The sequence below is a fragment of the Mus caroli genome, chromosome 9 (assembly GCF_900094665.2).
Source record: "Mus caroli chromosome 9, CAROLI_EIJ_v1.1, whole genome shotgun sequence".
NCBI lineage: Eukaryota > Metazoa > Chordata > Mammalia > Rodentia > Muridae > Mus > Mus caroli.
Window position 1 is genome coordinate 114,771,508 of NC_034578.1, and position 13,448 is coordinate 114,784,955.

General features: G+C 47.7%; 1 protein-coding gene across 1 annotated transcript in view; it reads left to right on the plus strand.

Annotated features, from left to right (window-relative positions):
• The first annotated feature begins 4,624 nt into the window (after positions 1 to 4,624).
• The window catches only part of Xylb (xylulokinase), a 36,681-nt gene continuing 27,857 nt past the window's right edge, over positions 4,625 to 13,448 (plus strand). Inside the window, exons 1-4 of the mRNA XM_021171378.1 lie at positions 4,625 to 4,898; positions 6,582 to 6,664; positions 8,401 to 8,470; positions 11,858 to 11,938. Of these exons, the coding sequence (XP_021027037.1) occupies positions 4,797 to 4,898; positions 6,582 to 6,664; positions 8,401 to 8,470; positions 11,858 to 11,938 (336 nt within the window). The 5' untranslated portion in view covers positions 4,625 to 4,796. The remainder of the gene's footprint in view (positions 4,899 to 6,581; positions 6,665 to 8,400; positions 8,471 to 11,857; positions 11,939 to 13,448) is intronic.

Genomic DNA, 13,448 nt, shown 5'->3' on the forward strand with positions numbered 1-13,448 from the left:
CACCAGCAGAAATGAGAATAAAGTTTGGCCAGCAGGGCTATACAGAGAAACCCTGTCAAAAAAAAAAAAAAAAAAAAAAAAAAAAAAGAGAGTCTCTGGAAGACACCTAGGAAACACACATACACACTGAGATTCCTGAGTGTGCGAATGCGCAGATCTCAGCATCTGTATCTGTTTCTTGTGCCTGTTCTCCAGTCCTGTTTCTTCTGTCTGTTTTGTCCTGTTCTGATGTGTTCTTGTTTTATCTGATTATTTTTCACCATGTTATACTTTATTATTATTCATTAGCAGCCTGTTTGTTTTCTAGTGAGAACCAGAAAGTGGGTAGATTCATGTGTAAGAGGAGGTGAGGGGGAACCGGAAGAAATAGAGTGGAGGGACACACAATCAGGATCTAGTATATAGGAAGAAATCCTATTTTCAATAAAAGGAAAAAAGATTCTGTCTCATAAAGAGAACCATGAAAAGTTCTAATCCGGGTTGGAGAGATGGCTCAGTGGTTGAAGGTGCATCGGGCTCCTCAGAGCATCTGATTCACTCCTAGCAGGTGGCTCGCCACTCCCTGTCACTCCAGCCTCATGAACTCCAGGGGCATCTGCCCTCACATACATATAATTTTTAAGGTGAATATTTCTTTTTGAAAGTTCTAATCTGATTATAATCCCAGCACTTAGGAGGCTGAGGCAGGAAGATCAATGGCTGTGAGTTTGAGGTCTACATAATACTAGGCTGGTGTGGTCTGAAGAATAAGACATTATCTACCCCTGAAAGAGGTAGGGAGAGATGGCTCAGTGGATGATAGTGGGTTATTTTCCTGTATGTTTTCCTTTTCCGTGTCATCTCAGTCTATAAGTTACAAGTTATAAGCCATATAATGTAGACGGCAATGTAAATAATCACCCGTAACCACCAGTTTCTGAGTCCCAGTGGTTTTCATGGTAGCACAGGGCTATGTCTTTCCAGACTTTTCCTTCACGTGTGTAGATGTCCTAACTTCGAATGTGCACAGAAGGAGGCAAGCAGACCCCAAGGGATGAACACAGTAAAATCAGAAAGAAGATGAACATTTTAACTGTCCTAAACCAAATTTGCTTCTAAAGAGAGTACAAACATGCGGCAGGCTCGTCCCCTTTGGGGAAGACCAACTCCTCTCCTGGTAGAGCTGTTTGCTCCCACCCCACAGCCCGTCAACATTTTTCTATCTGCAAACATTAACTCCGCTTTTTAAAAAACGCAATGTCAGCTGCCCTTTTAACAGAGGCTACTGATTTAACAGAAGGCAGGTCCAACCCCACCCTCCAAGGAGGACCAGGAGTTGAGTGATGCTTGCCTGATAGAAACAGTTGGCCAAAATGCCATCTTCCCTCATAACCACTTCCCACTAATCTAAAGACTAAGTTTATTTCTTCTGAGTCACAATAGACTGAATATAAGGGGCTGGAGAGATGGCTCAGTGGTTAAGAGCACTGACTGCCCTTCTGGAGGTCCTGAGTTCACATCCCAGCAACCACATGGTGGTTCACAATCTGTAATGGGATCTGATGCCCTCTTCTGCTGTGTGTAGGGAGAGTGACAGTGTACTCATATACATAACATAAATAGATTTTTAAAAAATTCTTTAAAGAAATAGACTGAATATAGATTTAATTTCCAGTATACCGCCAAGATGAATCTTCTGCATATAAACATATAAAATTACAGATACATAAAACAAATTATTGAGTCTGAATTATAATTGCCTTATCTAGTTCAGTCCCTAATTTCTGGTGGTTTCTTTGTTTAGCTTTTTTGTGTCACAATACTGGGATCTATAGCCTTGTACCTGCTAGGCAAGTGCTCTATGGCTGAGCTGCTCTCCCAACCTGCATTTTATATTCAGATGGACCACTAAACTGCTCAGGCTGGGCTTGAACTCACTACAGATGTGGGTACTGGGAATCAAACCCAGCTCTCCTGCAAGACCAGTATGTGCTCGTAGCCACAGGGCCATCTCTCCAGCCCCTCTTCTGTGCAGCCTTTCTCTCAGCCTTTGTGCCATCAAGATGGCTCAGTGGGTAAGGACCCTGGCTGGCAAGCCTTATGATCTGAGTTCGATCCCCAGAATTCCCATGGTAGAAGGGAGACCCTATTTCTTCACATTGTTGTTTGGCAGCTACACACATGACACCATGCACACCATATCAATGATCAATCAATCAATCAATCAGTGTAAAGACAAAAACTGAAATAAAACGGACTCTGCTTTATGTTGGCTGGTCCTGAGGTTCTTTTCTGTGTTAGAGCCAGGAGTTCCAGTTGGCCGGAGTTGAGGTAACTAAGAGGTGAGGGGGAGCTGCCCAGGCTACAGTGGATGTTGGGGTGAAGCTGTGCCTTCTTCCTTGTACCCCTTGATAGCACATCTCTACGGACATGGCGCACAGAAGAGGCCACCATTTGCACATCTGGAAAGAGCCCTCACCCGGGAGCTGACTGTCAGCACTATATAGCTTTAGACTTTCCAGCTTCCAGAGCTGTGAGAAACTGTTTAGCCCTTGGCATTGGTTTAGCAACATGAGTGACACATAGTAAGGTCCTTGGGGTCCCACTGGCTCTTCTTTACAAATTTTTAGAACCCACCTCTCCATTTTTCAACCTAACATACTTCTAGGTAGCATGCAACTGGCAAAAGTCTGCCTTCCAGGAAAGTTTTTAATCTAGTATCTTCCCCCGTCCGTATGCCTGTCATGATTCCCATGTGTGTTCCCTGTATTCTTCATAATTCCCAGTGGCCCCCACCTGTCTTATTCTGAGCTCTTTTTTTCACATCTGACTTCACCCACTTGGAGACGACAGCTCCCAAATCATTGTTCACAACCCAGACTTCTTACCTGATTTAGAGGCCACACATCCAAACTGGCCTGCTCAACATCTCCACTCAGACACCCCAGAGGGGCCTCAAGCGTTCTAGCTAAATTACTAGGTCATCCACATGGCCCAGCCTGAGTTCGTTTTCCATGTGTCCAACAAAGAGTGTGAAGCCCTCTCCATCTGGCAATGGCCTCTTGTGGATTTCATCATCCCCACCCCCACCCCATTTTGAGACTAGGTTTCACCATGTAGTCCTGCCTGTCCTGGAACTTTCTAAGTAAAGTAGACTAGTCTTGAAATCCCAGAGATCTGCCTCCCCCTGCCTCCAGAATATAAAGGCCCATTCTTTAAACTGGGTACCCACACCTTTTGCTGACATCATTCACTAAGCTCTTTTCTGAGGTTCTCAGACAGGCACACTGTGAGCATACTGTTCAGGGGTGGGGGTAGGGGGGTGGGGATGAGAGTCTTGAGGAGTAGAGCCACCACCACCACCACCGCCACCTGAGCTCAGCCCAGGCAGTCTGCTGACGTGTGGGTCACAATAACAGATGAGTTCTAACTGGGAATCATGGCTTCCACATGCAATCACAGCATTTGGAAGAGTGAGGCAGGAGGATCAGGAATTCAAGGCTAGTCCCAGCTATGCTGTAAATTCAAGGCCAGCCTGGGGTATGTGAGACCTTATCTTATAACAGATCATGTCAGGCCACACTTGGTGTTACAGGCCTTTAATCTTGTGGGAGGCTCTGGTGGGAGGATTGTAAATTCAAGGCCAATCTGGGCAGGAGGAATTTTTTGAGCCTAGTCAAGACTGTCAAAACAAACAATAGAAGGAGGAAGGGAGAAAGAGAGAGAGAGAGAGAGAGAGAGAGAGAGAGAGAGAGAGAGAGAGAGAGAGAGATTGATTATTGATTGATATTATTATTATTATTGAGGCAGATCTTGCTATGTTTCCAGGCTGGCCTCAAACTCATGGGCCTCCAGTATTACTAACCCAAATTTAATTAAGATTTTTATTTTTATTTTATTTTTTAGTTGACTCTAGGGCACAGGTCAGACAAAAGCAGTATCTTTGGCCTCTACTTCCTTTTATCTTTTTCTTTCCTTTCATTTATCTATTTTTGGCATGGGCATCGTCTCACCGTGTAGCCTTGGCTGACCTAGAACTTGCTATGCACCAACACGCCCAGCTTGACCTTCAGTAGACCACCCCCCATTTTACTTTTGTGACAAGTGTCTCTGTTATATAGCTCTGACTGTCCTGGAATTCTCTGTGTAGACTAGACTGGCCTTGAACTCACAGACATCTTCCTGTCTCTGTCTCCTGAGTGCTGGGATTGAAGGCGTGCACCAACACAACTGGCTTCTTCTGCCTCTTTTTAATTTTATTTTGAGACAGGGTTTCAACCATTTACCCAGGCTGGTTTTTTTGTTTGTTTGTTTGTTTGTTTGTTTTTGTTTTTTGTTTTGTTTTGTTTTGGTTTTGGTTTTTGGAGACAGGGTTTCTCTGTATAGCCGTGACTGTCCTGGAACTCACTTTGTAGACCAGGCTGGCCTCGAGCCCAGAAATCTGCCTGCCTCAGCCTCCCAAGTGCTGGGATTAAAGGCGTGCGTGATCACCACTGCCCGGCTATTACCCAGGCTGGTCTTGAATTTGAGATCCTCCTATTTTAGCCTCCCAAGTGCTGGGATTACATTAGGTCGGCGCAGGGGTGAGTGTGGGTGGAGTGAAATTGGAGGGAAGCCACTGCGCTGCCTTGCTGGTGTGGGTAGCGACCACTGTGCCCCAGCCAGACGGAGTTCCACTCGCGACCTTCCCGCAGGCGGCGCCAGAGGGCATTCCCGCCTCGTGACTCCAGTCCAGAGTCCTGCGGGGCGTGGCGAAAGGCGGGCTCTGGCGTCTCTGAGCGACGGAGCGCAGCGACATTCTCGCCGCCGCAGTACACATGGACGCACGGACGCACAGACGGGCGGCGGGAACCCCCAGGGCCCTGGCGGAGCGCGCCGGGCGCCGCTGTTGCCTGGGCTGGGACTTTAGCACGCAGCAGGTACGCGCGCGGGGCGCGGAGCGGGAGCCTGACGATGCTCTGCCAGCGAGAGGCTTCTCCCGGAAACCGAGGGTGCCTCCCCGCGGAACCCGGAGAACACGTAGCGGGGGCGGAGGGCTGTGGGGGGGGGAGTACCTCGAGGGGTCCACGCGAGTCTCGGCTGCAGATGGCTAGAATCCGAGACACTCCGCGAAAACAGCAGAGGTGTGCGCACATGCATAGCCTAGATCCAGATCACCCCTGAGCGCCTTTTCTTTACTTTTCTTTTTTTTTTTTTTTTTTTTTGGTTTTTCGAGACAGGGTTTCTCTGTGGTGTAGTCCTGGCTGCCCTGGCACTCACTTTGTAGACCAGGCTGGCCTCGAACTCAGAAATCCGCCTGCCTCTGCCTCCCGAGTGCTGGGATTAAAGGCGTGCGCCACCACGCCCGGCCTCTTTACTTTTCTTTATTATTTTTATTTTATATTTTTGAGACAGAACTTTACTGTGTAGCTTTGGCTGGCCCAGGTTCGTTGTGTAGACCAGGTTGGCCTTGAACTCAGTGATCCACTATCCGTAGCCTCCTGAGTGCTGGGTTTAAAGGAGGGTGCCACGCCAAGCACTTCTATTTGTTAAAAGTGAAATGGGCATAGTATGCAAATGGACTTTGCCCGTTCCCTGTCTCCCCCAGCCCCCTCTTGACTGGCACTAGTGTGCCAGGGTCTGTGATTCCAGGACTGCCGGTCAGAGGTTGGTGTTCCCAGCGATAGCTGAGTGAATTAGCAATTTGCCTTCCAAGTAGGCATGGGACGTCCAGGAGGCATTCATCCTGCACGCCTGAGAAATAAGCATAGTAGCTGTGAGACCCTTCTCAGCCCGATGAGGAGAGTTGGAACCTGCGGCTCCCTCTGGGGAACGTCCCATAGAACTTAGTCACCTTGCCCTACTAGACCTGTTTCTCCATCTTCCCCGAGCTTGGAATGGCTTCCTTAGGATGTCAGGTCTGACTTGACCATAGTCATGGCTCTGGGGGCAGCCCCTGGAGACAAGCCTCCTTGCCAGGTGCAGGACCATAGCCTCCATTGTTTGGAGAGTGGATTCTTGTAGACCGTGGGAGTTTCATCTGCCTCTCTCTGTGTGGCGTGTTCTCTCTCTCTCTCTCTCTCTCTCTCTCCCTGGTTTTTCGAGACTTGCCCCTGAGTTAATTATTTCCTGCTGTCTATTCCTTTTGGATGTGACTTCTTTTTGTTCTAGAGCTTTCAAGAGTGCCATTAAATTTCTAGTATAAAACCTCTTGAATTTTTATTTTATTTTATTTTTTTATTTTTATTTTTTGGTTTTTCCAGACAGGGTTTCTCTGTGTAGCCCTGGCTGTCCTGGAACTCAATCTGTAGACCAGGCTGACCTCAAACTCAGAAATCCGCCTGCCTCTGCCTCCCAAGTGCTAAAATTAAAGGCGTGCGCCACCACGCTCGGTGATTTCTCATTTTTTAATCTTATCTTTCTGCTTTTCTTTTTTTGAGCATGTACCCCATGAAACTTATGTTGCTATGGTTACAATGATGCCCATTTAAAAAACAAAAAACAAAAAAACGATGCCCATTAGCCTTTGTCTCAATGCTGAACCTTAACGGGACTTGGAAGCCTCTTGGACAAAGGTAGAGGCTAAGGAAATCCTATACATCATTTTCACAAATGTCTTCCAGGTTAAAGTTGTTGCTGTTGATGCAGAGTTGAACGTCTTCTATGAGGACAGTGTGCATTTTGACAGAGACCTTCCGGAATTTGGGTAGGTACCTGGTGTGCATGTATGGGTGGGTGGTTTTAGAGCCTCCCTAAGCCATTTGCATTTATCAGCTATACTATTCTGACTTAACCCAGCTGCAAGAGAGGTCTACATAGACCTCTGAGCATCTATTATTATTGTATGTGTGCTTGCTTGCATGTATGTCTGTGCACCACATTCCTGCCTGGTTCCCAAAGAGGCCTGCGGAGGACATTGGATCCCCTGTAAATGGAATTACAGACAGTTGTGAGCCACCACAGGGTGCTGGGAATTGAACCCAGTTCCTCTGGAAGAGCAGTCAGTGCTCTTAACCCCTAAGCTATCTATCTCTGCAGCCCCTGAGAATCTTTCCTTCACATAATGATTTCTTCCCTATTCCTTCCCAGCTGAATTCATTTATTCACTCATAGATTTGAGATCTGTTTTGTGCCAGGCACAGTTGGATGGTTGTTCTTGGCTACCTTCTGTTACTAATGGAAGGGTCTCACAAAGCCGGGCAGTGGTGGCACACGCCTTTAATCTCAGCACGAGGGAGACAGAGGCAGGTGGATCTCTGAGTTCAAGGATAGCCAGGGCTACACAGAGAAGCCGTGTCTCAAAAAGAAAGTACCACAGGCTGGAGACATTATAAAGAAAAAGTTCACGAGCTCATCTTCTTTCTGGCCAGAGTCTAGTGGTCACAGCTACTGTCTGCCTTCTTTTTCTTAGACTACTTTTGGCACATGGCATGTGCACACATATGTGCACCTGAATGTTTCTTCTCTCACATTGGACCCCTTTTTGAAACAGGATCTCCTGTACCTCGTGGGGCAGCTGACGATAACCTTAAATTCCCAATCCTCATCCATTACATCCGGAATCCGGAGCTCACAGCTGCCACTTCTGGGGTTTGTGTGTTGGTTTCTGTTTGTTTTGTTTTATTTTTTTGAGAAAAAGGCTCCCTTTTTCTAGGTTAGCTCCCAGTTGGTAGTTCTCCTGTCTCAGCCTCCAGAGTGCAGGGATGACAGGAGAGTGCCATCATTCATGACTGCTCCTTTAAAAAAAATTTTTTTATTCATTTTTCTTTTTGTCCTGGGGATCAAAAAGGGCTTTGTTACATGTTAAAGATTTAGTGTATCATGGATCTACACCCTCACCTTCTCTTACATAAAGTCACCTGCTCTTCGGGTATTGTGGTACACACTTGTGACCTCAGCCATCCGGAGTGAGTTCCAGGCTTGCCTGAGTGAGCTACAATATAAGTCTCTGGAAGAGGGGAGAGGGGAAAGCAACCAGTTTTTAGTACTGAGGTCCAACCCTACCTTCTGGACAAGGCTTTCTCTTCTGAGATGGTGTCTTCCAGGGCTGGAGAGACTCCAGTTAAGTGCACTCCAGAGGACCTCGGTTCAGTTCCCAACACCCGCATGGTGGCTCACAACCATCTATGACTCCAGTTCTAGGGGATCATATGGCCTGTTCTGACCTCCCAGGGTACAAGGCACACAGGTGTTGCACACACATACATCCATGTAGGCAAAGCACCCAAATAAATGAAACGGAAACTGAGAAAGAGCTGTCCAGTTTCGTATGAAAAGACTCCGTGCCTTTTCTTTACATCGTTCCCTGCTTAGTACATAGTTTCTGCTTGGCACTCAAGGGATATTGTCCTTTGTGTGGAGGCCTCTGCCACCCACCGTGGGGCAGTTCCTCAGAGCTCCGCCTGCCCGGGGCTCAGTCCCACATACCTGTTCTCCCTGCAGAACTCAGGGCGGTGTCCATGTACACAAGGACAGGCTGACGGTCACCTCTCCAGTCCTGATGTGGGTTCAGGTAAGCATAGGGAGGCTCCCTTCCCTCATTATGCAGCCTGTGGCACTGCTGGCCCCGCAATGGCAGCTCTTGGGGGCATCCAATGAGACTGTTTAATTCTGGGGTTAAAATAAGCCAGCATTCATTGTTTGTCTATGCATTTGTTTGTTTATTTACTTTGAAACAGGGTTTCTCTGTGTAATCCTGGCCATCTTGGAACTCACTCTGACCAGGCTGGTCTTGAACTCAGAGATCCATGTGCTTCCTCCATAGTGCTGGGGTTAAAGGCGTGCATCACCACACCCGACTGGCTGTTTGTTTATTTTTTTTGTTTGTTTATTTTTTTAAAGATGAGGTCTCATAGCTTAGGCTGGTCTTGAACTCCTTATATGGCCAAGGATGACCTTGAACTTCTGACCCTATCTTTACCTCATGAGTGTTAGGACTATAGTATGTAGCTTTATGCCCAGTGTATGTGGCCCTGGGACTTCCTGCATGCTAGCCAAACATTCTACCAACTGAGCTATATCCTGAGCCTATGCTACCTTTATTTTTTTATTATTATTTTTTTAAAAGATTTATTTATTTATTTATTATATGTAAATACACTGTAGCTGTCTTCAAACACACCAGAAGAGGGAGTCAGATCTCATTACAGATGGTTGTGAGCCACCATGTGGTTGCTGGGATTTGAACTCAGGACCCTCAGAAGAACAGTCGGGTGCTCTTACCTGCTGAGCCATCTCACCAGTCCCCTATGCTACCTTTAAAAGGACACAGAGCCGGGCTTTCCTAGACCCTGTCATCAGGCCAAGCATGGCCCCAGGGTTTTAGTGTCTTAGTATTTGTCCCCACTACAGGGTCACTTAGAATGTTGTCTTATAATTAACTAGTCAGGCTGAGGTCAACCCCAAGCTAGACCTGCCTGGTCAGGACCACCCTCCTGTGGCCATATCTGGTGACCCATACAAGGATCCATCTAACACAAACATGATATGTCTGAGCTTGCCTCATGCTGATGGCACCAAAATCCTTCAGCCAAAGGCCCCACTTAGTGTGTCTGCCAAAAGCCTTTCTCTGTCCTCCCGTACCCATTGAACCATCTCCTATATTATTATTTCTTTTTAAAAAATAGACTCCTGTGAGTTCTGTTTTATCTACCTGATCATGAGTCAGACACCGGGAGAATGGAGTTAAGGACGGATTCTAACACCAGACTCGTTGGCTGAAAATGCGCCTCAGAAGACAGAACCAGACCCAAAGAGCTAGTGGAAGATCAGAGGGAAGGGTGGTTGTCGAAAGGTCTCAGAGGTGAAGTTAAGGGCTGTGTCAGGGTGGGTGGGGGTTACATGTAGAGCCAGGATGGTCACTAAGCTGTGGCAGCCTCTGGGGCTGAACTTGTGTCTAACTTTGCCAGTCCCTGCCCTCCTATCTAAGGTTTGACAAGAAGCATTGTCAGGGCCTGGAGTGATCTCAGCATGGAGTGGGGATCTCAGAGTTAGACAGAAGCTGGGGTGAGTTCTCTGTCCTCAGGAGATACAAGCTGCGATGAGTCTCAGGTTCCTGCCATGAAATGTTTATATTTATCTGTCTGTCTTTCTGTCATGAAATATGTATAGACAGGTTTTCATGTATTTCAGGTTGGCCTCAAATCCTTCTTAGCTGAGGATGACCTTGAACTTATGACCCCCCCCCCTTCTCGATCTCCCTATACGTTTGCGCTTGTGTTCATGCGGTTTGTGGATGGAATCCACAGCTTTCGGTAAGGTAGGCAAGCTCTCTACCAACAAAGCCTCAAGCACCCCAGTCCATCTGGCCATGAGGTCACACTCTGCTGGATGCCATCCCACCACTGGCCCCACTCATGCCTCCGTGTCAGGCTCCTGTGTCAGAGTCTGGCCCTGGCGCCCTCCTGGTGGGGTCTCTGCTCCTCTCTGTGGCACTCGGGTCAGATCGTTCAGAATGTGACATGGAAATGCAAGTAAGAGAGAAACAAACGGTGTGAGCTGTGAGCTTCCTGTCTCCCCTGGTGCTCAGGAGGTGCCAGGTCCAGACAGAAATCCTGATGGTGGTGCACACCGGGAACCCCAGCGCTTCAGAGGTGGAAGCGGAAAGGTCAGGAGTTCCGTGGAGGCCACCCTTAGCTGGAGCACAGAATGAAGGTCCTGGCGTCCACAGATCTCCAGAGAAACCAGGACTGTTAGGCACACAGGATTGTCTTTCCAATAGGAAAGATGAAAAACCTGTTCTTCCCTCAGAAAGCTGAGAACTGGGGTGATTAAGAGCCTGGTGATCTGCATTATCTGTTGGCCCAGGCCATATCAAGCTCCTTAAGTAGGGCTAGAGGTGGCTAACAGCCCAAATGACCTCTATGCTATCTGTATAACTAAGACCAGGCCAGACACTTAGGCCCTGCCGCTAGTACAGGCAGCACGTATCTAGAACTTGTCTTCTTGGAAGAAATGACATATTCCCGAGTTGAGTTTCATTGTACTTAGGCTTCCTTGTGCACCAGAGATAGTGTTACACCAGGGAACTTTCCCCCCAAATTATACAGGGCTTAAACACATTAGGAATAAACGACTTGTTATTAGACACCCCGAAATCTGATCCACGTTAAGGAAATTAATCTGCACTGGGTTTTCACTCTTGTCTCTTTGCCCAGTTCGATTCCCCTCCTCCCCGCTTCCCCGACTGGATACCTTCAGGGACCCCCACACTTAGCTACATAGTGAGTTATGGCTAGCCTGAACTACAATGAGGCCTTCTCTCAAAAAAAAAAAAAAAAAAAAAAAAAAAAAACAAAGTGGACTGGAGAGATGGCTCAGTGGTTAAGAGTGCTTTCTGCTGCTCTTCCAGAGGCCCTGAGTTTAGTCCCTGGCGCCCATGTCAGATTGTTCACAAGCATCTGTAAATCCAGCTACAGAGCTTTCCTCGCCCCCTTGGGCAACTACACACATGGGGGGCATACACTCACAAAGACACACACACAAATGCACGTTTAAAACAGACCCAAGGGCTGTAGAGATGGCTCAGTGGTTAAGAGCACTAGCTGCTCTTCCAAAGGTCCTGAGTTCAATTCCCAGCAACCACATGGTGGCTCACAACCATCTGTAATGGGATCCAATGCCCTTTTCTGCTGTGTCTGAAGACCGCGACAGTGTACTCATATACATAAAATAAACAATAAAAACAGAAACAAAAAGATGTGTGTGTTCAGTTTGACCCTTTTATTTGACTGATGCCTGCTTGTTTAATCAGCTATCCCCGCACAGCGATCCCGACACATACAGATCCTGTGTTGAGGACCTTCCTCCAGGCAGGGCCCTTGGCATTTCTATGCTCAGGCTTGTGGTTAGAGAGCTCGTGGTTCTGCTGAGTCATGGTGGATTCTGTTCTTCTTCTCAGGCTCTGGACCTGATCCTGGAGAAGATGAAGTCTTCTGGCTTTGACTTCTCTCAAGTTCTAGCCTTATCTGGAGCAGGCCAGGTTTGTAAACAGCAGCTCCATGGGCCCTGGAAACTTAGCTATCTCAGCAGTGGGTGGGGCACTGAACTAATTGCTCCCTGTAGTGTACAAATCTCTCTCTCTTCCTTCCTTTCTTCTTCCTCTCTCTTTCTCTTCCTCTCCTCTTCCTCCTCCTCCTCCTCCTTCTTCTTCTTTAAATATTTTTGAGACAGGGTTTCTCTGTATATCCCTGGCTGTCCTGGGACTTGCTCTGTAGAAAAGGCGGGCCTTGAACTGAAGTACACATTTCTTTGGTAGCGGCAGTACCTTCAGCTCTTTCTATGGCTGGCCTCCTTGCAAAAGAATCTGAGATGCTTCGATGATAAAGCATTATATGAAAGGTGACATTTTGTCCTACCTGGGATACCTGGATGAGTTTGAGGCTAGCCTTGGCAAGTTGAGGCCCTGCCTCAAAATAAATTAAACAGAGGGCTAAAGATACAGTTCAGTGGTAGGGTACTTTTCTAACACACGTGAGGCGCAACATTCATTCCTCAGTACTCAATAGACAGAGACATACAGGGCAGACAGCAGGGGAGGTACGTACAGCTCCCATAAAGGGATGGAGCAAGCGTTAGATGTGGATTTATTACGGCTGTTTGGTGGCACTTAGTTCCTGGAAGGAAAACAATAAGAACTGATCCTAACAATGAGAGCAGTTTTGTGTGTGTGTGTGTGTGTGTTTGTAGGTTTGTTCATAGAAGTGCAGGCACCCTTGGAGGCCAGAAGAGGATGTTGGTTCTTCCAGAGCCAGAGTTTCAGGCAATTGTGAGTCCCTGTCCCCACTCCCCACCCCCAGTGTGGGTGTTGGTTCTCTGCCAAAGCAGCAAGTTCCCTTAATCACTGAGCCGTTTCTCAAGCCCCGAGAGTAGTTTCAGCAGGAAACTGAAGAAGTATTCCTACTGTTGTCAACTGAGCTGGAGAGGTGATTCTGAGCTGGTGGTGGCACTGACAACCAGAGAGGAGGCACTTTGGGCATGCTCAGCTCTACCACCTAGAAGCCCGACCTGAGGCACACTCACACTCTTAGGGCCTCCGTATTCTTACCTGGCATAGGGTCACTGTGGCTGCTAAATACATAGCACAGCACCTGGAACATAGTAAACTTTCTTTCAACTACTCTTTTAAAAGAAGTTAGTGTATGTGTGTCTTTGTGATATTGTGCCACCCCTGGGTGGAGGCCTCAGGACAGCTTCTAGACGTTGCTTCTGTTCTTTCTCCATGTGGACACTCGGGATTAGACTCAGTTTATCAGGCTGGGCAGCAGGTACCCAGCTTACACTCCAGCTTATACTCAGCCTGGAGCTCCATGCTACCCTCTGTCCATGAGCCCAGTCTGTCCAGCATGTACACCCCCTGTCCATGCGCCCAGTCTGTACACCCCCTGTCCATGCGCCCAGTCTGTACCCCCCCCTGTCCATGCGCCCAGTCTGTACACCCCCTGTCCATGCGCCCAGTCTGTACGCCCCCTGTCCATGCGCCCAGTCTGTAC